This window comes from Tachypleus tridentatus, chromosome 1 (genome assembly GCF_004210375.1).
Source record: "Tachypleus tridentatus isolate NWPU-2018 chromosome 1, ASM421037v1, whole genome shotgun sequence".
NCBI lineage: Eukaryota > Metazoa > Arthropoda > Merostomata > Xiphosura > Limulidae > Tachypleus > Tachypleus tridentatus.
The window spans coordinates 40,340,708-40,368,650 of NC_134825.1; the positions used below are offsets into that span (position 1 = coordinate 40,340,708).

The 27,943-nt window shown below is 31.1% G+C and overlaps 1 protein-coding gene and 1 long non-coding RNA gene across 4 annotated transcripts; one reads left to right on the plus strand and one right to left on the minus strand.

Moving 5' to 3' along the window:
- Positions 1-693: 693 nt before the first annotated feature.
- LOC143246710 (beta-parvin-like) lies at positions 694-27,898 on the plus strand. Of its 3 annotated transcripts, none has more exons than XM_076493811.1 (12): positions 767-841; positions 12,911-13,150; positions 15,038-15,127; positions 17,596-17,769; positions 18,474-18,617; positions 19,962-20,077; positions 21,369-21,427; positions 22,935-22,954; positions 23,376-23,437; positions 24,868-24,936; positions 25,435-25,609; positions 26,146-27,898. In XM_076493811.1, the coding sequence occupies exons 2-12, from the start codon at positions 13,039-13,041 to the stop codon at positions 26,220-26,222; spliced, it is 1,098 nt and encodes a 365-aa protein (XP_076349926.1). In that variant the 5' UTR covers positions 767-841; positions 12,911-13,038; the 3' UTR covers positions 26,223-27,898. The 3 variants fall into 3 exon arrangements, with proteins under 3 accessions (XP_076349915.1, XP_076349926.1, XP_076349922.1); XM_076493807.1 differs by having other exon boundaries at positions 799-841; positions 12,889-13,150; XM_076493800.1 differs by lacking the exon at positions 12,911-13,150 and having other exon boundaries at positions 694-841.
- Positions 5,612-8,881, minus strand: LOC143246728 (uncharacterized). The gene is made up of 2 exons (XR_013026115.1): positions 8,747-8,881; positions 5,612-5,934 (listed from the first exon to the last, which is right to left on the minus strand). It is a non-coding gene; the product is annotated as an uncharacterized LOC143246728 (long non-coding RNA).
- Positions 27,899-27,943: the final 45 nt, after the last annotated feature.

Here is a 27,943-nt window from a genome sequence, read left to right on the forward strand (position 1 = left end):
TTATTAATTATTACAAAATACATATAAAAAGTAAGACTATTTTGCCAGAGAGGTACTGAAGGTTGTATTTCTACTGAGGAAAGCCCATCTCCTCTAGAGCTACCCCATACAAAGTTTTGATACTCGTAGCGGGCAAAGCACAAATATCCCATTTTGTAGCTTTGTGCTTAACTTTAAACAAACAAATCATCTTCCCTAAAACCTACAAGTAGTCCCCTTAAAAAAAATGTAAGTTTAATAATGAGAAAATTAGTTAACACTATTTCGTATAATCAGAATACATCTAAATACAATTTAGGCTATAAATCGATCTTTTATTTTTGCGATTCAGATCTACTGATATTACACTAAAACATAATATCCTTGCATTGTACTCAACCTTCTAAAAACACAGTAAAATTACAACCTTCTCTAACAAACATAACGCTCGATAAAGTTATGTTATAACTGAAAAAAGGTATAATAGAATTGCTGTTAATATATTAACATGTTTACCTTCTCTTTTCATAAATTCGCGTCACCCCAAAAATACTTATCGTAAATCCCTTTATGATCTTCCAGCTATATTTATTTTCTGTCTAATACCATACGTTTCCTGTTAAAAATACAATACTCGTCTCTGTGCAGATGGTAAGACAGTTAAATCAAGCGTTCTTCCTAATCATTAATTTCAGTATTAGTTTTGGTGTAAAATAGTTTCAACATGCGATGGTGCTGCCTCCTTATCACGAACGTTTGTACAGCATTTGCAGTGTCGAAAAGGAAGTGATCAGGAAATGGAAACGCTGCCTTTGCACCCTGTCCCCTTTTTCTTTTTTAATCTTTGTACTGCAGGATGAAAGTAAGTTGAAATTTATAATTACATTTTATAAAAATATATAATGATTTGTTATTGTTAATTTCAAACTTCGGACAGGTTAAGTGTCAGAAAATTCTTAAATGAATCAGAAAAGGTCGTCCTTAATAATTTACAAGTTGTATTCATAACAGTAATGACACATTCAGACAGAACGAGTGGTAATATTTAATTATGGTAGCTTTTATCCGAACTCTACATTTAGTGTTTGGGTTGGTCCATCTATGTAGCAGCAACCTTTTCTGCTTGAACCATAGTAGCTTTAATATAAAAAAAAGATTATGACTAAATTTTCTAATTATTGTTTTACTATTTCATTTACACTAGTTTTCTATTCAATTAGTATAAAAACTACTTATGTTAATAACCCAATTGAATCTGACCTCCAAGCTTAGGTAACTTATGTTTCGTACTTTATCATTATTAACACTACCTCTGTTATTTACTATTTTTATTTTCTGATTATTCATAGTTAACAGACTCCAAAACCGATTTTTTCTGGGTCCCTAGGGTTGTTTTATTGTTTATAATCACTTTTGCTTAACTGTCTTTAACCTAGTTAGTGTTGTCTACTACATTACTGCTAATTCTTGGTGTCTCATCAGCAAAATATCTTGAACTTTCACTCTTGAAAACCTCTTACAATTTAAATTACCTTCTGTAATAAATTACAACAAAAATCGACTGTTCTAATAATTCTGCTCTTTCTTGGTGGTTTGTGATGCACGGCGGTAACTTTATATGTTCTATTTCATAAAAACATAACTTCTCTCTAGGTTCTATTGATTAATACTGTTAAAGCTAATACGTTTTACTAACCCGTAGTCAAACGAAGCATTTCTGTATAGATCGTTTCGGTGAGGTTTTTCATATCTTCAGTAAGCACGTATTTGTTCATACTCTTCATTTTTCGTTCTACTTCAGAAATGGATTTAAACATCTTTGTATGATAATACATAACAAAAAGTATGAAAATAAAAATGTAATTTACTTAGTGCTGGTATGATTAGAACTTTCCAGAAGGTGTAAACCAAGCCAGTTGGTTTCCGTTAATTTTCCGATGTGTTCAGTCGGAAATAATCTCAAATAAGGTCTGATGTTCTTCTCACGGTATTCAAACAAAACTTTAGTTAGTTTTTCAGCAAGTCTCATAGTGAGAAGTTGTCTTAAACATCCTGTAACTCCAAAAGTGTCACATGATGAGAGTCGTGTCATGTTCTGCTGGTACCTTAAACTACATGGTACCAGTTTACCGTTGAAGAAGAAGAGTGCACCTTTAGAAATAACTCGAGTTATAAAACATTTATCTTTTATACTAAGGTAACAGTTACGGGTTCGTAAAATATAGGAAAATAAGTATGCCTGTGAGTGACTAGTGTTTCTGAGGGCTAATTAACAGAAATACTGACGGTTTCATTGCCATTTACACAAGCTATAGCCAGAATTAACTTTTTTATACATATTCTGCATATTTTGATAATATTTCGATCTATATATTTCAATACTTTGATAACTTGATATCCACATTCAAAGTTACATTTACTCTTTTAAGATGGTTATTGCCAAATTATGAGAATACTTTCCATTACTTTAACAATAGCACCACTACATGATATTTATTAATGGTATTACCAGCTTCTATGATACCTTCCGGAGTCTTCTGTATTTTCGTGTTAATTTATTATTTAATAACAAATATGTCTTTGAACTGATTTCTGTGTTCTTTCAACACTTATCAAAGTTTCTGTCCACAATCTTGGTTGTATAAGTCGAACACTAGCCCAAAAGTTTAATAATATTCGTAGTTTTGTTTCACTGCCGATGAATTTAGATTTCGCTCCATTGCTGGAAAATTTCTAAAAAATAACTATGAATTGGCAATTCCACAGCTATATTACCATTACATATTACGTATACAAAAATGTGATTTATTTGAGAATTTTGAACGATCAGATTACAGCATTTAATTTGTAGTAACTTCCTTATTCCAGCAAAACAACATGTAGAAGATTTGTTTCTTGCAGGTATTAAATCAGGTAATCTACTTTGAGATAATCATAAAAAATTCTAACCTAAAGTTCATTCAACCAGTTTCCCAGAGTTATATTAGTTAACTTCAACACTAAGACTTTATAGTATTGGAAACCTCCATGAAAAACTCCCTGAGCTTTAATCATTATATAATTTGAACTCTTCTCGACTCTGTCCCCCTCTTTAAAATATAATTAATTCCGACAATTTAATACACACCTATAGCGACTGAAAATGTTTCTAATTTTCTAAAACATTCTTGACTTAGTTAATATTATACGTTGCTCCAGAAAAGTCCATACTTAATAAATATACGTGAAAAACACGGACATAAGTACAAGCTACGTAATCACGAAATTAATAATACAAACTCAGTTTTATCTGTAAAATAAGCACTTCACGGCTTAAGTTTAAATCATCCAAAATATGTTGTTCATTTGACTTTTATTCTTTGACTGTTCTATTAATGTCATGTTTTCCAGATTTGTCGTGTTAGTAAGATAACTATTTTAGAAAACATCTTTTGAAAACATTATATATCATTCAAATGAAAACATAAGTTTTAGTGAACTGTGATAAACATTTCATACATGACAAAATATATGATGTTATTTCTCATAAAACAACATACGTCACTGTTAAGTATTATACAACTATACAGAGTTTCAGGCTTTCCAATACCTTCTTTCACTTCAAAAAATCAAAACAATATACAGAATAACCCAGAAAGTATAGACTTTCATTTCACGAAATTCGGAGCAAATTAAAATCTCTAGCACTTCCAGTGCATTCTAACAATCTTCAAGTGTTCTCTACACTGCTTCCACTTTCAGACGATTTAATTATCGCTATGGTCTCTCATACCGAATTTAGAAACCATGGCTTATAGATTCGCCCGGCATGGCCAAGTGGATTAAGGCGTTCGACTCGTAATTTGAGGGTCGTGGATTCGAATCCCAGCCGCACCAAACATACTCGCCCTTTCAGCCGTGGGGGTGTCATAATGCGACTGTCAATCCCACTATTCGCTGATTAAAGAGTAACCCAAGAGTTGGCGGTGGGTAGTGATGACTAGCTGCCTTCCCTCTAGACTTACATTGCTAAATTATGGACGGCTAGCGCAGATAGCCCTCATGTAGCTTCGCGCGAAATTCAAAAACAAACAAACAAACTTATGGATTCAGCACGAAACATCAAAGGATAGACGTGAGGGGACTAGATGGATAGATGAATATGTTCTCATCATTATAAAATAAAATAGTTTAGCTAAAACAAATGATTCTGGAAAATGTAAAATCTTGTATGTACAGATGTTCAGTTTGAAGCACACGTTGAATCATATAACTAAATAAAACGTTTACTTTTCATTCATGCCCCCCGCTAATACAGAGGTAAGTCTACAGACTGACAACGCTAAAATTAGGGGTTCGATTCCCTTCGGTGGGCTCAGCAGATAGCCTGATGTGGCTTTGCTATAAGAAAAACACACACATACACACACTTTTCATTCTTTCAGTACGGTTAATAATCTGATGGAGACAAAGATTTGTAACTGTTTTCATTTCCAAAGTATCAGAACTATATTTATCGTTTCAATGTTAGTAAAAATACCAAATTACTATAAACTATACAAATGTGGTTAGTGTATTCAAAGGTATCGGTTTTATAGCAGAGAAGATGTATGTCTTAGATGTTTATGAGTTGCACAGATCAATCCCACATTCAAAAACTACAAATATAGCTTATATGTTGATATAAATTCAATTTATGTATAGATATGAAAACTAATAAGGTATATTTACTGAAACAGATGATAAACCTGATTTTGGCCACCTTGAAGACGGGATAAGTAAAAATCAGAATAAAATGTGTATTTCTTACGTGAAATTAAAGATTACAAACAACAAAAATGCTTTTAGTTATAAATATGTAACTTTAAATGATACATTAATACAGTGAATCCGAACGTGCCAGACTGTGGACCTGAGGTTCTGTGGTTTACGTTCTGTTACTGCGGAAAAAAGAATGTACTCCGTACTGCGGATTTAGGCACGTTATAAAAATGGCAACTAAATACCACTTTTCATATTATTAAGAGTAGCCTAACAGTTGGCACTTCAAAATTAGGAGCCGCTAACACAGAGAGTAGCTTAGCACGAAATTTAACAAACAACATAACTATTAGGGTGACACCTACTTGTGAAAAGTACTGCTGTTACTGAGATATTTTATTCATTGTACGAGAAACGTTAACTTGTCTTTTATCATTTCGTAAAATACAAAGTAAAAACCATACAGATAAAACGAGCTTATTTCAGCTATATATGCACAGACACACACACACACATTTATTTCTACCAGTCGTGACATTAAACAATGCTGTGATGATAATGCCTCTCACTAGCACAGTAGCAAGTCCAAAGACTTACCGCTGAAAACCGAGTTTCGATAATTGTGGTGGGCGCAGTACAGACAACTTATCCTTTAGCTTTGTGCCTAACTACAAATAAACAAACAAAATTATTACTCGGTTACAAACTATGAAAATTTCAGTTAGTAATATTGAACTATTAGCTATTTGTAGAAATAGGTGAATGTATTTAACTCATAGTAATATATAATACTTTTGTGATTATTAGGGTTCCGAAAGGTCATGGACAAGATTTCCTTTGATGCTCTTTCTATCCATTAACACTTCTTATATGATTGCGTACATAAACTATATGCGAATACAATTATTTTATTCATCTGTGGCTAAAGTTATCATTAATTGAAAGTTATCTTGCATATCTTTTGTTTCACGTAAAAATCATTAGCTTTTCTGAAGTAGAATTTTTAGCTCGTTTCAACTCAATGAATAGAGCTCCAGCGGTTTTTTCTCATTTCATATGTGGAAATTATCATTTTACCGCACAGTGGGATGGTTGTATGCATGCTGTGAGAATAAGCCTGTTGAGAAACATTTTCCGACAACCAGAAAGTGAGTCAGGACTTTGGCGGTAGAAACTTAGGCGATTTCTTTCTTTAGACTCGATCATGAGATTTCACTAAAAAAAAATTGGAAAAACATTATTCTCAAACGCTGTAAAATCTTCTATTTTTAAAATTAATCAACGTGCATACACAAATCATAAGAAACAATTATAACCTAATATGATTATTATACGTACATTTCCAAAATATATAGAGCAGTCCTTTTAATTGTTGTTTTTTTTTCTTTCCAAATAAAACTCTCATGATTTTTGGTGGAGCATGCAGCAGTTCTTCTGCATGTCCCTCCTAATCCTACACTCCTACATGGGCTGTTGGACCTCAACTGCATCAGCACTTCACTTTTCATCGCGATCCGAAAGCAGTTTTATTCAGAAGTTATCTTAACGAGCCATTTAAGAGAGACAAAATAGATTTAACCAATAAAAATTCTTTCCTGTGTTTTGTTTATTTCATGCTGTGAGTGGAGTATTACCTACTTTTTAAAAAAAATAATTTCGGCCGAGTACGAATTCTGTGTCCTCATTCTGATTATTCGTAAATGAAGTAATTTGATATAATTGAAAATAACTAGAAGTATTCAATATTGATGAAATAATTTCGTGATTTATGATGTATTTACTATGTGACATCGGACTAAGAACGTCTCCTCTTCTTTGTGATGTATTTGCATCATGAGAGAGAACAATTGGTTTGGTTTTTGAATTTCCGCAAAGCTACTCGAGAGCTATCTGCACTAGCCGTTCCTAATTTAGCAGTGTAAGACTCGAGGGAAGGCACCTAGTCATCATCACCCACCGCCAACTCTTGGGCTACTCTTTTGCCAACGAATAGTAGGATTAAGCGTCACATTATAACGCCCTTACGGCTGAAAAGGCGAGCATATTTGATGCGAGAGGGATGCTAACCCGCCACTCTCAGATTACTAATCATACGCCTTAACCCACCTGGCCATGCCGGGCCTACTGAAACGAACAACCAATTTCGGGGCAATAGTATAAATTTGATCACAAAACGTATTTTGTAACTCGTAACTATTAAAACCAACTTTCCATTCTACAAATTTTATTATTTCTGTTTGTTTGTTTGTTTGTTTGTTTTTTTTAATTTCGCGCAAAATTACTCGAGGGCTATCTCCGCTAGCAGTCCTTAATTTAATAGTGTACGACTAGAGGGAAAGCAACTAGTCATCACCACCCACCGTCAACTGTTGGGATACTCTTTTACCAACGAATAGTAGGATTGACCGCACATATAACGCCCCCACGTCTGAAAGGGCGAGCATGTTTGGTATGACGGGGACTCGAACCCGCGACCCTCAGATTACGAGTCGGACCCATACTGTAAAATATTATGACCAATTTAAATGTAGAATACAACTCATCTAGATTTTCTTTTCTGAAATAAATTTGTTTCGAATAGGTCAACACAGCTGTTGTTGTGTCCTTGGCCAAGTCAATTTACCCCAATTATTCCAGTCTATTTATTATTTATTTAAAAACGGCTAGTATGAGTAGACAAAGCACGAGTAGAGGAGCGAACAACGTTTCGACTTCTTCAGTTATCTTCAGGTAGTATTTTTTTTTGTGAACCTGACGATTACCGAAGAAGCCCGGCCGAAACATTGTTTGCTCCTCTACTAGAGCTTTCTCTACTCAAACCAGCCGTTTTTAAATAAATAATTTTCTCTACAAGTGGGATTTCTCGTCATCGCAGTCTATCTAGTTGTTGAGTATTAGAGTGCCGCTAGTCTTTAACTTGCAATTGACTGGCGTCTTGTCCAGAGGGCACACGTGACACCCTTCTTATCTCTCGTGCCAACATCAGCTACTATGTGCCATACAAATATAGGTTAGATTTAACTTAACTCAAAGATCATTACAATCAAAGAAAAAACTAGTAGGAAAACTGATTTAAAGCGCACACATAGCTAATTTAGAGAACGTATTTCATCCGAACTAAGACGTTTGAATTTACGCACAAAAACACGCAAGATAGCTTCAGTTACATTATTCAGCGCTAGGTGGAGTAGCAAAGATCACACACGTTTTTGTTTTGTCTTTTTTTTTTTCGGTACATCGTTTGGTGATGCGTCAGTAAATTTAAGGGCTCATAAATATAAAATCTGAGATTAAATTTCTATTGCACAGTAGCCATTCAAGACTCCTAGCCTACCTAACATGTAGCTTTGTTGTAGCCATTCAAGACTTCTAGCTTACCTAACATGTAGCTTTGTAGTAGCCATTCAAGGCTCCCAGTTTATGTAACCTATGGCTTTGTAGTAATCACTCATAGTTTCCAGCTTACTTGACATGATAGCTTTGCAATAGCCATTCAAAGATACCAGCATATGTGACATGCAGCTTTGTAGTAGCCAAACACAGTTCTCAGTTGATGTGATATAACTGTAAGGTCCTTAAATTGCTCCCAATCGTTCACACCTTCCATAGTACAGCGATTAAATAGATCTTTCTAAGTCACAATTATATTTGAAACTCGCAATAAACGTTCGTAGTGCTGTGTTATTACTCGGATTTTCAGATGGAATGTCGAACAAGAGAAACATCTTATTGGGTAGACGATCTAATCCAGAAGTCTCGTAACAAAACTAAAGTTATGTGATGAAACCATCGATCATTATCATTGATCACATACGACAAGAATATATTTGATATACACGTTACAATCTTCACGTTTCTGTTTTTTTGTTTAATGCAACTATCGTTGCTTACAATAGAAATTATATAATGATTCACAAAATGTAATCCACAAGTACACCTAAATGATCGAGTCAAGCAGACTAATGGAATGAACTACAAAAGCTATTTCGAAACCAAAATATTCATAAAAATTTTAAACTCTTCTTACCCTCTTACAGACAGTCAAGAAGACCAGTATCGGTCGTCGTGATAAACAGCACGATGACATGTCTTAGAATGCTAAGAAAGATAAGCCAGGAAAGCTTCCTGGAATTTTTGCACAACATTGGAGACACGAGGTCTATGTATCTCTACTTCTGAATGCTGCCTGTTCCACAATAAGTCATGTTTGTGCAAGAACCAATTGAGTGACGTAATTGTTATGAAAAATAATATATAGAGTGTAAAGAATCAGTTCTACAACCTGGTGTCCATTGATGACACCAAAAGTCGACATTTGAATCTAAACCTCATCCAGTGTTGAAGCAAATGACATTTAGCTTTAACACTTTTCTCTTGAATAAAATCAGTTCTCACTTAGTGTGATAAGTACGAGAATCTCATATACTTACAGTGCAGTAATATTTTATATTCTAAGCAATATTATTTGTTGTGTTCTTTCGTTGCTAGTGAAAGCAGGTTAATCATTTACCATGACTTCTTAATTTATTAAGGAACCACTACCTCTAAACCTCATTATATATTAAGTTATATAGAGATTTATCACATAAAACCATAAATTCAGTATCCTAAATATCACATCATTACACAGCTCTAAAGAAAAAATGTACTATTTTACGTAAGACCTGGCATGGCCAAGCGCGTAAGGCGTGCGACTCGTAATCCGCGGGTTCGCGCCCGCGTCGCGCTAAAGATGCTCGCCCTCCCAGCCGTGGGGGCGTATAATGTGACGGTCAATCCCACTATTCGTTGGTAAAAGAGTAGCCCAAGAGTTGGTGGTGGGTGGTGATGACTAGCTGCCTTCCCTCTAGTCTTACACTGCTAAATTAGGGACGGCTAGCACAGATAGCCCTCGAGTAGCTTTGTGCGAAATTCCAAAACAACAACTATTTTACGTGCTTTGTTTTGTACAAAGTAAATGAATATAAATTTTCTTTAGAAACCAAACTGTTACTAATAATGTAAAGAGAACTCCCAGCACAATGTATACAAGGAGGTGAATTTATCTTCTTCTGGACACTCCATTCAGTGATTAGATTCGCTCGTCGTGGAATGACCACAGGTAGCGTTTTGAGTTCATCACAGATATCCAATTATTTCATATCTATCAATTGAGATTATTGTTGTGTACGAACAGAGCCAACATTTATGTAGTACTTTCTGATGCTGGCGTCATCCTAGTTGGGTTTTTTTTAACGTTTCAATACAAGACTTAAGTTACTGTAATAGTTTAGTTGCTATATGATGAATGTTATAAACAAAACAATTTTGAACTGTTGCAATATATTTCGAATTAGTTCACCTTTCCTTTATATTAAAACAAATTTATTTTGCTGTCAACGAATTTCAGTCTTTGGTTGATTGTTTGTTTTGGAATTTCGCGCAGTGTAAGACTAGAGGGAAGGCAGCTTGTCATCACCACCCACAGCCAACTCTTGGGCTACTCTTTTACCAACGAATAGTTGGATTGACCGTCACATTATAACGCCCCCACGAGTGAAAGGGCAATCATGTTTGGTATGACGAGGATTTGAACCCGCGACCCTCAGATTACGAATCGAACGCCTTAACTACCTGGCCACGTCGAGCCATCTTTGGTTAAATGTTCACTAATCTCCAGCTCGTTGATACATGTTTTCACATATTTCAGGACCTTTGCAAATCTCCCCCACCATATCATAAAAATATAACAAAATTATTTGTTAAATACTATAGTTTATAAACCAAGGTACAGTGATTTTTATTTTTAAAATATTAAAACTCTTTCCGCAGTTTCGGAAAATATCGGCTTTCTTCATCAATAGGTAATGACAGGACACGCGAAAACCTACTTAAATTTAAATAAAATAGAAAAGAAATATCGTCTATTAATGAATGATTTTCCTCGTAGATTTATTAATGCTCAAATAAAAAAATGTTTGTTCGAATCGTGTTTTGAAATTAAAGTTTGTAAACTTAAAACGGATGCCAAATCCTTTAAACTGTTATTCAATTATTATCAAAAATACTGCATAAATAAGCCAGTCCTTCAATAATTGTAAAACTATCTGGTATTTCTTATTATGCTTAAGTTGTGATGTTTGCGTACAGTAAAAATGCACATAATATATTTTTCAATCGTAAAAACATGTATAAAACTTTCTCGCTATTTTATACATTAAAAACGTACTGGTAACTTTATAAAAAGAATCATGACATAAAACTGAGTTTGGAAGAATGACTGTTTAAGTAAGTTATGTTTGCTGTTAAGCTTAAAGCTTCACAATAGGTTATATGTTTTGAACCCATCACAGATATACAAAACCGAATTTTAGCGTTATAAGTTCTCAGACCTACCACTGAGTCATTGGGTGTTATACAGATAAGCATACAAATAAAATATGAGTCTTAAGAAACTGTGTGTCGAATGCGTCATTTTGTTCTATTTTCACATGGAACTAATCGGGAAATAAACGTCATACGTAATCTTAAACAGGATAAGGATCGGATGTGGTGAGTCGTAAGAATCGTCGTTAGAAAGTTTGTGGATCTTATACTGAAACTTATCATGTTTTTTTACAAAATAAAAACATCAAACATGAAAAAAGAAGGAAACAGAACTAGTTAAACAGCTGTAAATACAACACTCTTTATTTAAGGTCAGGTCACACAATTGTTTTATTTTTAGATCATTAAACCAAAATTACTTCTACTTCCACGAATGCCAAGTACTAAACTTATTAGTATTCGCTGGAATAAATAACACAACGTTTCAAATTACAAACCTCTTTATGTTTAAGGTAAACTTTTAAATGATCAATAACGTCTTAAGAATCTTACTTCGTCTGTTTTTACTCAACAACTATCTCTTTCAATAGTTTGTGACTCGGGCATCTGAGACACAGAAGACTAAGAAAAGTCTTTATTCTAGGGGTGAGAACCCTGTACATAACAGGTGTATGTAGTGCATAAAGCTTTCTAGCAATGAAGAATAATGGTTTGTTGTTGTTTAAAAGTAAATACTTTGTGAACAAAATATATTGAGTACTATCACAAGGTATACCCTTAAAGCAATCCCATCCCAGTTATATTGCGAATACATGTGCAATTTATAAGCAATTTTTACTTTATGGAATACCAAAACATCACCAACGTACAAATGTTAAATCCCATAAGAATTGTCTCAAACAGATCAAAAGGGGTTAAAAGGTAAAACAAATTATAAGACATGTAAAACATTAATAATTATGTTATTCCCTTTGAAGGATACTATTCCTGAATTGTAGATAATGTTTTCTTGGACAGTGATAACCGTGGCTATTTCACATTATTGTCATTTTGTCAAAAATATATTTAAGGCACTATGACTGGTAATTTTGCCAAAAAAATTAGTGTTGACACAAAACACTGATATAAGGCATTGTATACTATATATAATAACATAAATTTTGTTTGATCAGTGATGTCGAGAAAACATTTGTAGAGAAAAATATATATGTAAAAACGGTTCGTTTGGGTTGAGATTTTTTTTTTAATTCTCAACCCAAACGAGCCGTTTTTACACGTATGTAAATATTGTTTGAAATAAGTTTATCATAAGTGCACGATGATTAGAATTATCAGGTACTATTTACCTTACTTATTACTGAGGGACAAGGAATGGTCAAGTTCTTAAAATGCCGGACTATGAATCCAAAGGTCCATCGCCCTCGCTCCACTGCCAAAAAATCGTGTTCCATTTGTTGGGTACGTGGGTACTTTAGAAGACTGTCGATCAAATCTCGTTATTCAACTGCAGTAGTATGCAATTTGGCGGTGGGTGTTGTTGACTAGCTGCCAAATTCCATCTAGCCTGTCACAGGGAATGCATTAAGCGCATATAACCTTTGTGTAGTTGTGGCGTGAACATCTTAAACAACCAACCTACTTCTGTCCAAATTTACAAATTAAAGAAAAGGCCACCTGTTGATTGTATTGTACTAGATATTGTAAGTATTGGACTAATTGTTATTTTGTTATTCATAAGTCAAAATCACTAATGCGTGTTATAAATATTCCAACGTTTATTTATGTATAGATATACCTATGAATTTACTTGTATTTATAAGTAAATATTTTCAACAAAATACAACTAATACTATGACGTCATAGTTACGTTAGAATGTCCTCATAGAACCGCGATGGCTTCCTTGTTGTGCAGCGTGAGAATCAAACGTGGGAGGTGACGACGCCTCACCGCTAAACTCTTTATATGGAAAGAGAAAACTTGCCCCAGTAACATTAATAGTTTAGGGCTTTACTATGGCGTCTCCAAGACCAAAATCTCCTCGTCCGACTACGCCACAGAAGAAAAAAGATGAATCTTTTTTCGAATATTTAGGAACTCTCGGTAGAAGAAAGAAAATTAAAGAAGGTATTCATGAGTTGTATTCAAAGTAATACTAGTACTAGCATGAGTATAATTACCTTAACTTACTTAGTTTGATTAGTTTGGTACAATAATTTTTTATGTTAAATCATGTAATAATTATGAAGATAAAATATCTTAGGTTTCTGAAAAATTGGCTGACGTTGTTAAATATACTTCATTTCTTATTTGGTATGAATAATACAGATATTCAAAATAACGTTTAATTTGGAACAAGATATAGTATAGCACATCTTGTATCGCTGTCTGACCTACTTATCGAAGCTCTGTTTATCACGTAGAATTAGAAAGCTATTTTGAAATAGTGTATTAAACGTTTAGAAGACGTAATATTTAAGTCAGAACAGTTTGACTCGTATTTGACTCAAACATACTGTGTATTAAAGCTACTGTATATAGTGATTTGTAAAATATCAATTTCGTGATAGGTTCAAACATACTGTTTGTGTGAACATGCTTTGTATTGACTCTGATGAAAACCTACACACTAAATAGGTGAAGTAAAGAAAAGGTGTCATTGGTCACTATTCAGTACTTCAGATTATATAGTTGCACAATAGCAGATATAATAAAATTTGTATTCCAAAAAGTGTTTAATTTTGAATTTTAATTTCAAGGAAGGTCCAGTTTAATCTACCTTATCAATGTGTGTGTTTATACTAGTTTAGGAGAATTTCATTCCTCATTAGTAATGCTGGTAGGTTATGAAAATGAATTTATTGATGTCTTACTGAAGTGATTTTTGGAATTGAATAAATGGGAAACAGGACATTGAATTTATCTGTTAATTAAGTTGATATGTTAAGGATTTGTTTTTCTCATGTTTGTTGTGCAGGCATTATTCAGGAAAGAAAGTCAAAATAGATTCCTGTTTAATTTGGTCATCCATCTGTAGCTGTTGTATCAACAAATCCTAATATTAAAGACAGTTTGAGTACATCACAGTATTACATGTATTAACTGTATCAATTTGATATCTGTTGTTTACAGTATTTGTATCTGTTGTAAAAAGTCGTTTAAAAGTCACCTTGAAATAATAACTTATTCTCAGCATTGTTTTTAAAGGAATTATCTTAGTTCACTAAATTTGTAGATTGTATTTCTGCTCTTTTTTTGGAATGAAAACACAAAGTTGATGGTATTTATCTTGTTTCACAAAAGGTTATATAATAAAATTTTTCAGATTTGGTGAATATGTGAAAAAAGTGAGTGAGAAATTAGCTTTGTTGAGTCATTCGTGAGTTTTGTTGAGAGTAAACAACATAATAATTTGCATAATATTTCATGTTGTATCGAAGACAACATGGAAATTTTATTAGCAGATTTTAACACTGCTTTTCTTAAATGCACTTGATTCAGTTAGTGTCAACTGTATTAGTAATTGATAATGTTCATCTTTGCTACATGAAGTAAGTATGGCCCTTTTAAGGTAGCCAAATGCTACATAATCCAATTAGTGGCATGCATGAATGAATTAATAAGGTTTTTACTGCCCTTATTTACTATCTAGCAAAATCACAGACTCTACACAGGGACAGTGGGAGTCTTGTTAATATATTCATGTGCATCACTAATTAAATGATGAGGCATTCAGCTACTTAAAGAGAATGACAGTTTATACTGTTGGCCACATTTTTTTGTTTTCTTTTAAGTAAACAGTGTCAGTTCATGAAGGTTGCAGGAAGCATTCTTTTTTGGCTGTTTATTTTCTTCAGAACATGTATTAAAATTATATATATTAACACTATGGAGAAATATTATTTTGAAGAAGCTAATAATCATGAACTTATTTTGCTGTAACAGTAAAATTTGCCAGATTTAGCAGTATATATAGTAATTTCAATTTTTCTAAAGAAAAGTAAACTATTTCAGTTAATGAGCTCGAAGAAGAAGGAAAAAATGCAATTGATTCATCTGCAAGTCCCACTTCAGCAGAGCTACCACCTCAGGATTATGTTCTTGGTAAGTCTGTATTTTCTAATTTAGTAAAATCTTTTGAATATTCTGGCTTTTTTGCATTTCAAATATGTAATGTATATGTTTTAAAGTTAAGAATTAAAGATAGATAATGTTAGACTTAAATTAATAAAATTGTTTAGTTGTCCATTATTAGAATAAACACTTTTTGAAAATAAAATGAAACTGTATTTATGTATCATAAAAATTATCTATAATTCTGTATGTATTACATTCTGTGAAGTTACAGAAACTACAGGTCTGTTACTTTTAAGCTTAAATTATATTAGTAATCTGAATTGAAAATATGAAGTTCTGCAGTAGTTAATGAAAACTTGTATGTATAACTTCTATTTAATAGTTAAAACACAGATCAAATGACAAACAAAACTGAAAACATCATTACAGATAGCTTGTTTTATGACAATTCATGCAGTAGGGTGCTAATGCCATGATTTCTTTAATCAACATCTCTTGAAAAGCATTTGGTGATCTGGTTAAATAATGTTGCTTTTTCATATTCACATTATCTATATTGGATTGGAGATAATAAATTTACAAAAATTATTAATCTTATTATACCATTTCTTCATACTTTCTTGCTTAATAGAGCTTTTGATTCTTATGATTTGGCTGAAATCATTTTCTATCTTTTAGTATGCAGGGTTTTATATTCTTAGTACAATTAATAAGAACAAAACAAGTTGGTTTTAAATTACATTTGTTCTGCCCTTCTTAAAATGCAAACAGACTTTATTGACAGGAATACTTTTATAAGGTTTTTCATTTGATTTAAGCAGCATATTTTGATTATTTCCAAAGCTCTATTATGAATATTAATATGCATCAGTAAATAACATTAAATAATTCTGTGAATAAACTATTATGAATTTTAAACAAATTAACAACAGATAATTTTTAAAGTTAGAACAAACTTAATTCTTTGATACTGAGTATTTATGACAGGAAGTGATCCAACCTATAATGAATAATTCATCATTATTCAAAAATAAACGTACATGGGGTGTAACAACTATGAATTAACATTTCAGAATGATCATAGCATACAATTTTTATGTCATTCAGTGATCAGTATATTCAATTATAAAACCTTTACCTTGTAAGATACTCATTTAAGTTCTCAGTTAAATTCAGTATTATAAATATTTTTTGATGTACCTTTCTTAGAAAACATTGAATATTCATTTATATTTCATAATTCAAATATGTTTTGTAGTTAGTGAGTCTTGTAGTTACATCTATAATTGAAGTTTTATAAAATTAAACTGGTGAACAATTATTGCATAAATATGTAAAAATTACCTTTTTATCCTACTGAAAATTAGTCCAGATATTACATCATATATTTGTATTCCTTAGACAGAGAATAATTTGCATTCATCAATCAGAAATTGTATGGGTACATCATGTAAATTCCGTGCTACAATATGTCTAGAAATGAAGGCAGATTAATTGCACCAACAAACATTATCTAATGACTCTCAATCAACAGTTTTGTTGTGCAGTATGCATCAATAGTAAATCACATACAAAGAGTACCAGATTTCAAAATTAAATTACATACCAGTCATCAATGATGTTACAAAGCTAAAGAATTCTGACAGTATATAGTGTGTGTATTCACAGAAAGAGCTTATTTTTATTCTAAGCAAAACTACTAACACATCTGTATTATTCTATTTGAAGGACAGTAACAAAAATGAAACAATTTTTAACTATCTTTAGTGTCTGTAGTTAGTTATTTTTTAAGCATAAGAAATTTAAATAGTATTTTTCATGTAGTTACCCCAATAAATTTTTGCATTAACTTGCATTGACTTCAACTTCAGATAATTTTTGTCTTGTTAGAAATATATCTAATTTCTCCTCTTTTCCCTGTTGACTCAGCAATAAGGCTGAACAATTGTAAAGCTAAAAATCAAATTTGAATACCTCTAGTTGGGCAATCACAGATAATTCATCATGTAATTTTGTGCTTAACAAACAAACAAGCAAAGGTAACTTTACTATAGAGGGTGTATGCCTACTAATTCTTTTTACAAGGTATACTTCAATAAGGATTTGTCACACTGAATCCAGTGACACATGATTTTTGGAGCTCATCTTCAAGAAAATGTACAAGAAAATCAAGTAAATATAACATGTTTGATTCATTGTCAAACTTCTCAATTTTTTGTGATTCCTAGGAATGTCAGGTTGTGATAGGGTTAAGAAATGATAATATATTGACAAAGCTTTACTATTTAATTGTATTTATATACTTAACATCGAAAGAAACTAAGATTAATGCTTGATATCTTTATTTCAGAAGATCATACAGTTTTGTACATCAGTATTTTCCAGCAATGTGTGTATTTGTTATAGATACATCACACTTTTCAAATGTGTAATCTTAAGTTCTGTGTGTTGTCTTTTAATTTGCTAAACTTACAATTATTTTTAAAAAATTTCAGATGAATATGAGGAACGCTCTATGATAGAGCCTTCTTCTTATGAAAATCCAAAATTGAAGGAGCTGATCAAAGTTTTGATCGAATGGATAAATGATGAATTGGCAAATCAAAGAATTATTGTTAAAGACATTGAAGAAGATTTATATGATGGCCAGATTCTTCAGAAGCTTCTTGGTGAGTAAAAATATTATCTTACACTTGTTTTTAATCATTTAACATTATTACTGGACATATGAACTTTACAGTATAAGTATTAAAATTACACACATGCTGTACATTGTTAGGCTTCAAAATACACCTTCACTTCAGTTACATTTCAGAATCATATGAGATTTAAAAGTATATTGCTAATATGCTGTATTGTGTATTTCACAGCATCCCACTTAAAATAGGCATAGCTTATACTTTTCACTGTAGTCATTCAAAGGACCATGCACTAATATGCAGCAGTAGTGTAGAATTCATGGTAAATGTTCTGTACGAAAGTAGATATGAACATTTTGAAAACTCTTAAATTTCATATCCTTGAGCTATGATGATGCTTTAGACTAATTTCCCAAATCAGGTGTGCCATTTCAGGTGGAATTATGGTACAATTTTGTGTTCACATATTGATATGCCATTATTTGCTTTAGAAAGACAGTATATTATTTCTTCATTAACAGTTTACAAGCTGTTAGCAAAATATAAAATTTTGTATTCCTGATTCATTTTACTCAAGATATATATTCTTATTTATATGTTGGTTTAAATAAAGTGTTTTGCTTAATGTAACTTATAATGCTTCAGATCTCGAACAAGCATTAAGTTGTTTGTTGATCTATATCAAAATTTCAAGGCAAAGATTTTACTGGTGTTTATTTATAAATTAAATACAGAAAAATTAACTGAAGAAAAACTGGATGTTGTTGAAGTAACTCAATCAGAAGAGGGTCAGAAGGAGAAACTGAGGACTATACTTGATGCAGCTAATAAGCTTCTGTCACCCAATAGGTGGAGCCAAGTGAAGTGGAATGTTGAAAGTAAGTTATTTGTTGAACAGTTATCAACTGCTCAAAACACAATCTTAAAAGAAATGGTTTAAAATCAATAAATACAGCATTACTCTAACTATATAAATGCAATCAATCTGGTACAGTCAAAATCTATTTCTGGGAGTATTTCATGTAGATTTTGTACAATCAATAATAATATTTTAATTTATATAGTTTCACATTTAAAGACTAGAACATTTTCCTGTGAAGGAATGGGGTGTATAGTTTTTGGGCAATATTATTATTATGGATCTACATAAATTTCAGACTTTTTAACAAGGTCTTTTGGATGTAATGTGTGGATGTATGTGTGTGTGTGTGTGTGTGTATGGCCAGATGATTAAGGCACTTGAGTCATAATCCGAGGATCATGGGTTTGAATCCCTGTCACACCAAACATGCTCACCCTTTCAGCTGTGGGGGCATTATAACATGATGGTCAATCCTAGTATTTATTGGTAAAAGAGTAGCCCAAGAGTTGGTGGTGGGTGGTGATGACTACCTGCTTTCCCTCTAGTATTACACTACTAAATTAGAGATAGCTAGTGCAGATAGCCCTTGTGTAGGTTTGTACAAAATTTAAACCACATTAGTTTTAACATTGCACTTCAGTCAATGGTTCTTCTTGTACAGTGTCTCTAAAATGAATATACCAGAAGTAGGTTTGTTTTTTTTGTATGTGACAAGTGAACTTTTATTTGAAATTCATATCTACACATGCCAAAAATTCTTTATTTCACAACTCTGAGAAACTCATGACTTGTTACAAAGAGCTGTCATCCAACAGGATGGAGTACCACCCCACTTTGCTTGAATTGTTAGTATTTTTGAACCAAACTTTTCCATAATGTTGGATTGGTAGAGGAGGACCTATCAAATGACATGCTCATTTGCTTGATTTATTAACCCATTTAAATTTTCATATCTTGGGCTTTTTTGAAAACAAAAGTTTGCCATAACAAACCAAAAGACTTTGAAGAACTGAAACTTTGGATTCATTATATCATCCTACTGCTGTGAAGGATTGGTCATAGCTACTCCATACCTGCTCGGTGATGTTTAGTGATTGACTAGACCATGGTAGAATTGTGATTACTTGTTCATGTGTAACCGTTAAATGTTGGTTAATCACAGCTAGAGATAGTTTAAGAAATGTAACTTTATAACACTAAGCTTGTTTCAAACTTTTAATTTTGCTAACAGTTATGCTCTTCCTCTTTGTTAAAGGAAGTGTACTTTTTTTTTCTTAGCTATAAAATAAAATTTTTGTGCTTGTGTAGAAAGTTATAAGTTGAAATAATGAAACATTTCAAATTTTAACTCCTTCATTAGGTATCCATTCTAAGAATGTGATTTCTATTCTTCATCTACTTGTTGCCTTGGCTCGTCATTTCAGGGCTCCTGTTAGGCTTCCTGAAAATGTAATGGTGAATGTAGTTGTTGTTCAGGTAATCATAATATATATTCATTATTATTTCAATATTTTTTTCTGTTTGTTTTCAGTATATGTTAAACTCAATGTCTGACATTTTTTCATCTGTATTTTTTCTTTCTATCATGTTATTGGTACAGTCTCTCTATTATGGGACCATAATAATTATTGTAGACCCCTTCATATATTTTGGTACTAAACACAGTTTTAACATTAACAAATATATACACACAGTGTTTTATTACCTTTGGGTGCACAAATTCACATTTACTTTTGTGTCTAGTTAATTTTAAAAACACACTAGTTTTTAATACACTTTTCATACCTTATACTAATATAGAATTGATGTAAGTGCCAGATTCAACTAAGATAGTGCAGTGAACCACTTTTCAGAAGTCAGTTAAAATATGAAGATACTGTTTGAAAATAAAAAAATTTATTAACAGCCATGGGTCAAAAACTTGGGAAAAGTTGTTGTTCAGTGGGATGACACACATACTTGTTATAGAACTTGAATGACAAGGATTTAAAAAAGGAAATTGTTTCCATGTGTAAAAAATTTTATATAATTGTTTTACAGCTTAATAGTTCTATCTCAAAAGTATTAAAAGCTGTGTATGGTCCTCTAGACACCAATTTCCTTAACATAAGACATTGGAAGTTATGACCCATCCCTTGAAACAATGTAACATATTAAATTAGTTGTTATACATTTGTTTGGTAATTTTTTCTTTGATATATTTTTTTGTAAACAGTGAAGTAATTAGAGAAACTTATAAATGATGTTACATTATGTATTTTTTACTTTGCGAGCAAGTGTGTTACCAGTTAAATTCTAGTAAATCAGTTTTCCAATATAACAACTGACAATATTGGTTTATAAATTTATTTTACATTAAAGTATTGGTGGCCTGATGTATAAAATTGACTGTCATTATTAAGCTGTGATATGTAAAATTTTTTATAACTCAAACAAGCCACTATTCCCCTGTTTTTATAAGAATAATTTAAAAGTGGAACTAGTACAAAAATTTGGTGTAAAACTAAATGATGTGGATGAAAGTTTGTAGAATGGATGGCAACTGCCTGTTGGGGAGACACAAGTGTAGAGCACTACATTTTGAAAGTCTTCAGCCTTTTGTCTTCAAGATTTGAAGATGAAAGGTGGAAGACTTAGAACATGTCGTCCTCTACACTTGTGTCTCCACAACAGGCAGTTGCCATCCATTCTACAAACTTTCATCATGAATACTCTGCCTAAACAATCTATCAAAGAATACCTAAATGATGTTATTTTCTTATCATAGAAGAGAGAAGGAAAGCTCCACACACGAACAGTGCAAGAAGAATTAACTTCTACATATGAGTAAGTATGAATGATACAACTTAGTATTTTTCTACAACTGAAAACCAAGAAATTCTAGTATTAATATTTGATATTTTTCATTTCATTCTGTATTCGTTCCTTATTGGCTAAGTTTATTTTATGTTTAAAGAATCACAGTTTTTAATTATTCCTCTATTTTAATGACTTTTTAAGATGCAAGACTTTAGTTTGCAAATTTCTACTTTTTTCACCTAATTTCTAGTATATGGTAATATGACATTTAAGATAATGTTTGTTTATTGACAGAAAGTCTTGTAATTTATTTTAATTACATTCTATGTAGTCAAATTTATTTTGGCAATCTAGCCAAAGCCAAAATATACGTTTTTGGTAACATTTAAGTTACAAGAATTTTTGTTGTTAGCTCAAATTGTTTTTGCTATTTCTTGGATTTTAAATATATGTAGTAACTAATAAAAAAACAAACTGTAAAGAATATTTGGTTAAAAGACTCTTGTGTTTTTGTTGTCTTCTTGTTTAATCCTTTATATAAGGGTTTTTCATTTTAACCAACCTTGCAATTACTGTGTTATTATAAAACTATGCATACCAATTGTAAATTAAAACTTGTGTAACTTTGATTATAAACTACATTTTGATGTAAGATTTATTGATATACATTTACAATACAAGTAGCTTAAGTAAAAGGTCTAGCGACGTGCACACTTGACGGATCTGTATCTAGAGGGATAATATGTCATGCATCTTTATAGTTTGATTAGCATATAACATATTTGTTAGTACTTACCTTGTACTGCTGCAATCTTACTAATGTGTTCCATCCTTCTTGGCATATACCATTCTCTATATTATTACTAAATAATGTATGCTTTGTATGTTGTACAGTTTGTTATTTAGATATATTATATAGTTTTTTCTTTTTTTTTAATCAAGCAAGTAAAGAAACTATTTTTTTGTGCAGTTGTTGAATTTATTTGTTAAATTTTCAGCAGACCAGATTTAAACTAGTTGGCTAAGTTTGAAATAATACAGTCAGAATATGCCAATATTATATTTAGGATTGTGACTGTCGTAACATTTAGAATAAACTAATAGTAGCTTTTATGGTGGTCCTCATATGTGACAGAAACATAAATCATTATAACACTGAAATATTTTATCTGCTTGCTTGTACAAGTGGGTAGGAATGAATAGTCATTAGCTGTAATGACTTGTGTGTAATAGAACTATTATAACATGTACTTTAGACAATATTTTGGTAAATTGTGCTAATAAAAAACAAAAATAACTTGTTTCTATATGCAAAATAATACCTTTGGTCATACTCCAATTTATTTTATAAATAAAATAAGGCTATTTAGATAGAACAGTAAACAAGAGATAATAAGTATTCTATTAATCACAATTTATTTAATCTTAATAACGTCAACTGTAATTTTAGAATTAGCTGTTTATTACAGAATAGTGTCTGCTTTATGAAGATCTGTATAATATTTCTAAATGTGAAATCTCTTGTTTGTTACAGTGATCTTGGAATGAGGGTTGGTAAGTATATTTTAATTTTTTTCATCACATAGAAGTCTTGATCAGATTGTTTTCAGTAAGAATATTGCATTCAAGCATACTACTATTTAGTAATTCTATATTAACTAGCGTATATGTTATTTATCAACATGCACTGTTCTCAATGTCAGAATTAATATATAGGCTTTAGTTCAAACTAAGGTAAACTTTAAATTTTTGGTTCTAATATAAACATAAGTATATTGTTTAAATAAATTTGTGGTGCTAGAAAAACATGAAGATTCAAGAAGTTTTGATACAAATTAATATAAACCCTACAGCTCAAGTGCTTTTGAAAGATGGACCTTTCAAAAGCAATCACGTTATAGGGTTTTTATTCATTTTTTTTAATTAATGAAATTCCTACACCATGATATGTAATTCAGACTTTTTTTTTCAACAGAGCGAGATGCATTTGACACACTTTTTGATCATGCCCCTGACAAGTTGCAAGTAGTGAAAAAGGTAACTTTGTTTTTAAAAGTTTGAGTTATAGCAGAGTTAGTGGATGTCTCATAAGTTTTGGTTTAGTATTAGGAAACCTATAATAAAATCCTTTCCAAAAATTATTTACTGGGTTAGTAAACTACAAAATATGTGAATAATAACTATAGCCTTGTAATCACCTTGTTAACACTATCTGTATTTTGTAGTATATTGTTAGATATACAGTTTCTATTGCCTAGATAGATCTTGGAAGAAATTAAAAGATCTGTAATTTTGGGGTCCCTTTAAGCTACCTTGCAGTCATTCATCATGTTGTGAACAGTAATATATAAAACTTTGATATTTATAATAATGAGAATGACAAAAATAACATACATCACAAGTTGTTCTTTATTGTATTTATAAATGTAAAGGAACCAGCTTGATCAAGTCCAGATGAAAAATCTGAGAACTGCAGAACAATAACTTGTAGAATACTCAGTATAGACCTGAAATATTGTATTTACACAATCAATGATGACAAGAAGACCCACTTGTAGAGAAAAATATATATGTAAAAACAGCTGGTTTGGGTTGGAAAAATTTTTTATGTAGAGGAGCGAACAAAGGTTAAAATAGGTTTGTGAACCTGACGATGACTGAAGAAGGTCAAAAACGTTGTTTGCTCCTCTACATAAAAAGATTTTCCCAACTCAAACCAACCATTGTTACTTATGTATTTACACAACTTTGTTTTGAAATACATGAAGGACTGATTAATAGAAATATGATGAAAACATCTATATCCAAACATGATTTTCATCAAACCTGTTAGGCCCAGTAAACATTTGTATACATTAATAACTCCTTAAGAAAGAAAATGCCACAGCCAGTTTGGAAAGACTGTAAAATTATTAATGGAAATGCCTGTTTCTTGAAGTGTAAGAAGTTAATGCATGTTTTTAACAAATATTAATGGTTTCAACAGTGTATCTCTTTTTTATTGTGTTGGGATTTTGGTTATTTAGACAATTAGTTTAAGGAGGTTAATTCTATCTATTTGTCATAGAACTGTTAATGTAGAGTGAACTAGTACAACAATAAGTTGTTTTTCTCTCAAACCAACAATCAAGTTATACTTCTGCAGAATTTGTTTGTGTGTAAACATCATCACACCACAGCTAACACCACTAAGTTTAAATCATTTAATTATAGTCATTTCTTCTCTTTCCATGGTCTCTGTTAAATATATATAAAACATAGGCTGTTATCTTTTCACATTGTTAAAAATGTTTAGAATATATATTTTCTTAACTTTTTTTTAATGAATATTAAGACAGTTGTATATATTGCACAAGTCAATAATTGCAAGGAACTTAAGTGTGATTCTATGACTGTAAGATTTACATTTTGACAATGGAATTTCAAGAATCATATATTAATAATGCCTCCTCTTTCTAAAACTCTAGTCACTGGTAACTTTTGTCAACAAACACCTGAACAGAATAAACTTGGATGTTACAGATTTAGACAGCCAAGTAAGTTCTATTTGTGTTGCTTAATATTGAATCTGTGTTATAAAGCAGTCATTTATCAACTCTGTTATGCTTCAGTTTTGTTTTAAACATATTGTATTTACTACATGTTAAACCCCTTGTGGAAATTTTTGGTTCACATTTACACCTTATTTTTTTGCATCTGCCAGAATGCTTATATTTGTTCCTTTATAGGTATGGGGGTTTACATGTATATGATATATGTAGATATGAACTCATGCGTACACTATTACCTTCTTAACTATTGTTCTCTGATACCTGTACCTGTGAAATGTTGTTGTTGTAAGTCTATCAGTTACATTAGTAATCTGTTTTTTTGTTATAAGTTGTGCTCTTTGGGTTTGTTATTTAACAATTATAAGATGCATTGTATATTCAAGAGTAGCTTTCTGTGTTTGTAGTTCTATAATGAGGTCTTTGTAGCTCTCCTGATAAAGATTGGTAAATCATATCATATATGTAAATTTATTATCTTTGTAGTTCCATGATGGGGTATACCTGACTCTCCTAATGGGACTGTTAGAGGAATACTTTGTTCCACTCTATTCTTTTAACATGACACCAACTGATTTTGATCAGAAAGTACATAATGTTGCTTTTGCTTTCGAGTTAATGATGGATGCTGGTTTAGCCAAGCCAAAAGCTCGACCTGAAGGTAATTTTTTTTTTTTAATTTGTAGGCAAAATTTTTTTAATCCAAAATGTTTTTGTAATTATAAAATGATGCACAGAAATAGTTTGACATTCACTGTTCTTGAGGTAAATATTTTTTTACATTTTAACGTTATTTCTATTAATCTTTTTGACTGATATAAGCACAAGCTTGTAGACATATAACTTGATGATTATTTGAAAAATAATTAGGTAATATATGCTAAAATGAAGAGGGAATCCTCAACAACCATGACTGTAATTAGATCTGAGATCAGTTAAATTTGCTGGAGAAACTCATTGGTTTGTCATTCTTTGATTCAGCTGTATCTGCAGATGGCACAAGCAGTGGTAAAAGCACTAAAGTATTAGAATAACACAGTTTTGCATATATAGAAGTAATAATGACTTGATATTATAGATATTTTCTTGTGTTTAAAAAAAATAGTGAAAAATATTTTTACATATTTATCTGTCATCTTTGATGTCTTTTTTAATTTTTCGTGTGAAACTAATCTTTAAAACATTGTCTTCTTTTAGATATTGTGAACTTGGACTTAAAATCTACCCTGCGAGTTCTTTACAACTTGTTTACGAAATACAAAAATTCCAGCTGAAAAATTCATCTACAGGGACAGAAATTGTTTGTTTACTTTTAAGGGTTTTAACACTATCTTGTGCAGCTTAGATATATTTTTAGTCTTATAATTGTGTGTCAAAAAGTACAGGGTCTGTTTTAAAAATTAACAGCTGTTAATCATCATGTATCATCTTAGGAGGTATGTCAGTTTAGCTAGCTTCTTATGTTGTTATTACATTATTTAGGTTTTAATGGGAATTAATATTATTGTTTTAGGATCATTCTCATAAAGCTATTAAATTACGACTGTAAATTATTTTAAAATTACATTTTGTTTGTGTACAAAACATAAAACAGTAATTATTGTTAAATTATGATTTTAATATTTGATACCAAACTGTAAACTTGCTGTCCTACTATGATGGTGTTCTCTAACAGAAAGTTTATTTCAAATAATATTTATTAACAAAATGAGTATTTTATACTTAGGTGAAAGAATTTTAATCATTTGTATATTCATTTTGAATCTTTAAATTTTTTTATAAATAATGTTCAAGTTTTAAATAAAGATTTTCTCACTTTTAATGTTTTAGGTGGCAAAATAAAACATCCTTTTGTGTGTCTCAGGTAAATCTATGAAACAAGAAGAAAGTGTAGTTTCTATAAACTTCTAGTATTTTATAATTACTTTTTATATATGGTATTAATTAAGAACTTTATTGCATTTTGAGATACGGTATGTTAAATAATCAAATCAATGGAATGCAATAGGTAAGAAAGGTGCTAAGGAAAATGTTAAATTGACTTCATTCGACAATGCCTTATTACAGAATATTATTACAAAATGGTCAATGTGATAATAAATGGATGTGAGTGTAAAATTATAAAACATGTTTATATACATACATAATGCATATTTGTCATCTGCTACAGAATGTGTAATTTTAGGTAAACAACTTATTACAACTGTTTCAGTGCCTTCAAGTAATGTATTTTGGTATGAAAATTTAATGTTTCAACAGAAAACATTTCAGATATATAATTATTATGATGATATTTTGTTTAATATAGTACTGTATAAGCTATTAATAGTATCTATAATGTAGACAACAAAAGTATATACAATCAAACAGCAAGGACAAATTAGTAGTTGCTCATCATTGTGATTATACAGTAAAATGAAATAAGTTTGTTCCTGATATGTCAAGACGGAAAATCATGTATCATTATTCTAATAATCTGATTTCTTACAATATTTTCTTTTAATAATATTTTTCCTTTCCAATGAAAAATCTGGTTCTTTATAGTAAATGAATGTTCTATAAAAACACTGCAAATCTCTCAAACTTCAACACAACCTAAATACTGTTCAGTATGTTTGTAAATCCATTTATGAATGTTATATAAATAAAATTGTGTCGGTGACTGAAGCAGCTCATGTGAAGTGATATATTAATTCATGTTGACATATCATGCAAGCTTTTATACAAATGGTGATATTTCAATCCGATATTAATTAAACGTGTGTGTGTTTTATATTTCAATTCTTTAGCTTTTTCTGTACAGTATGAAATTGATAAATTACTTCATGATTGTTGTGTAATTAAACATTACTCTTTCATATTTATATATTTACAAAATAAAACTGTAAAAACTAAATTTTTGTTGTACTAGAGAAGAATCAGTAAATAATAAAGTTTCATATTAACCAAATTAATTGTTTTCTCTTTTGACCCTAAACCAAGTAATATTTTATGT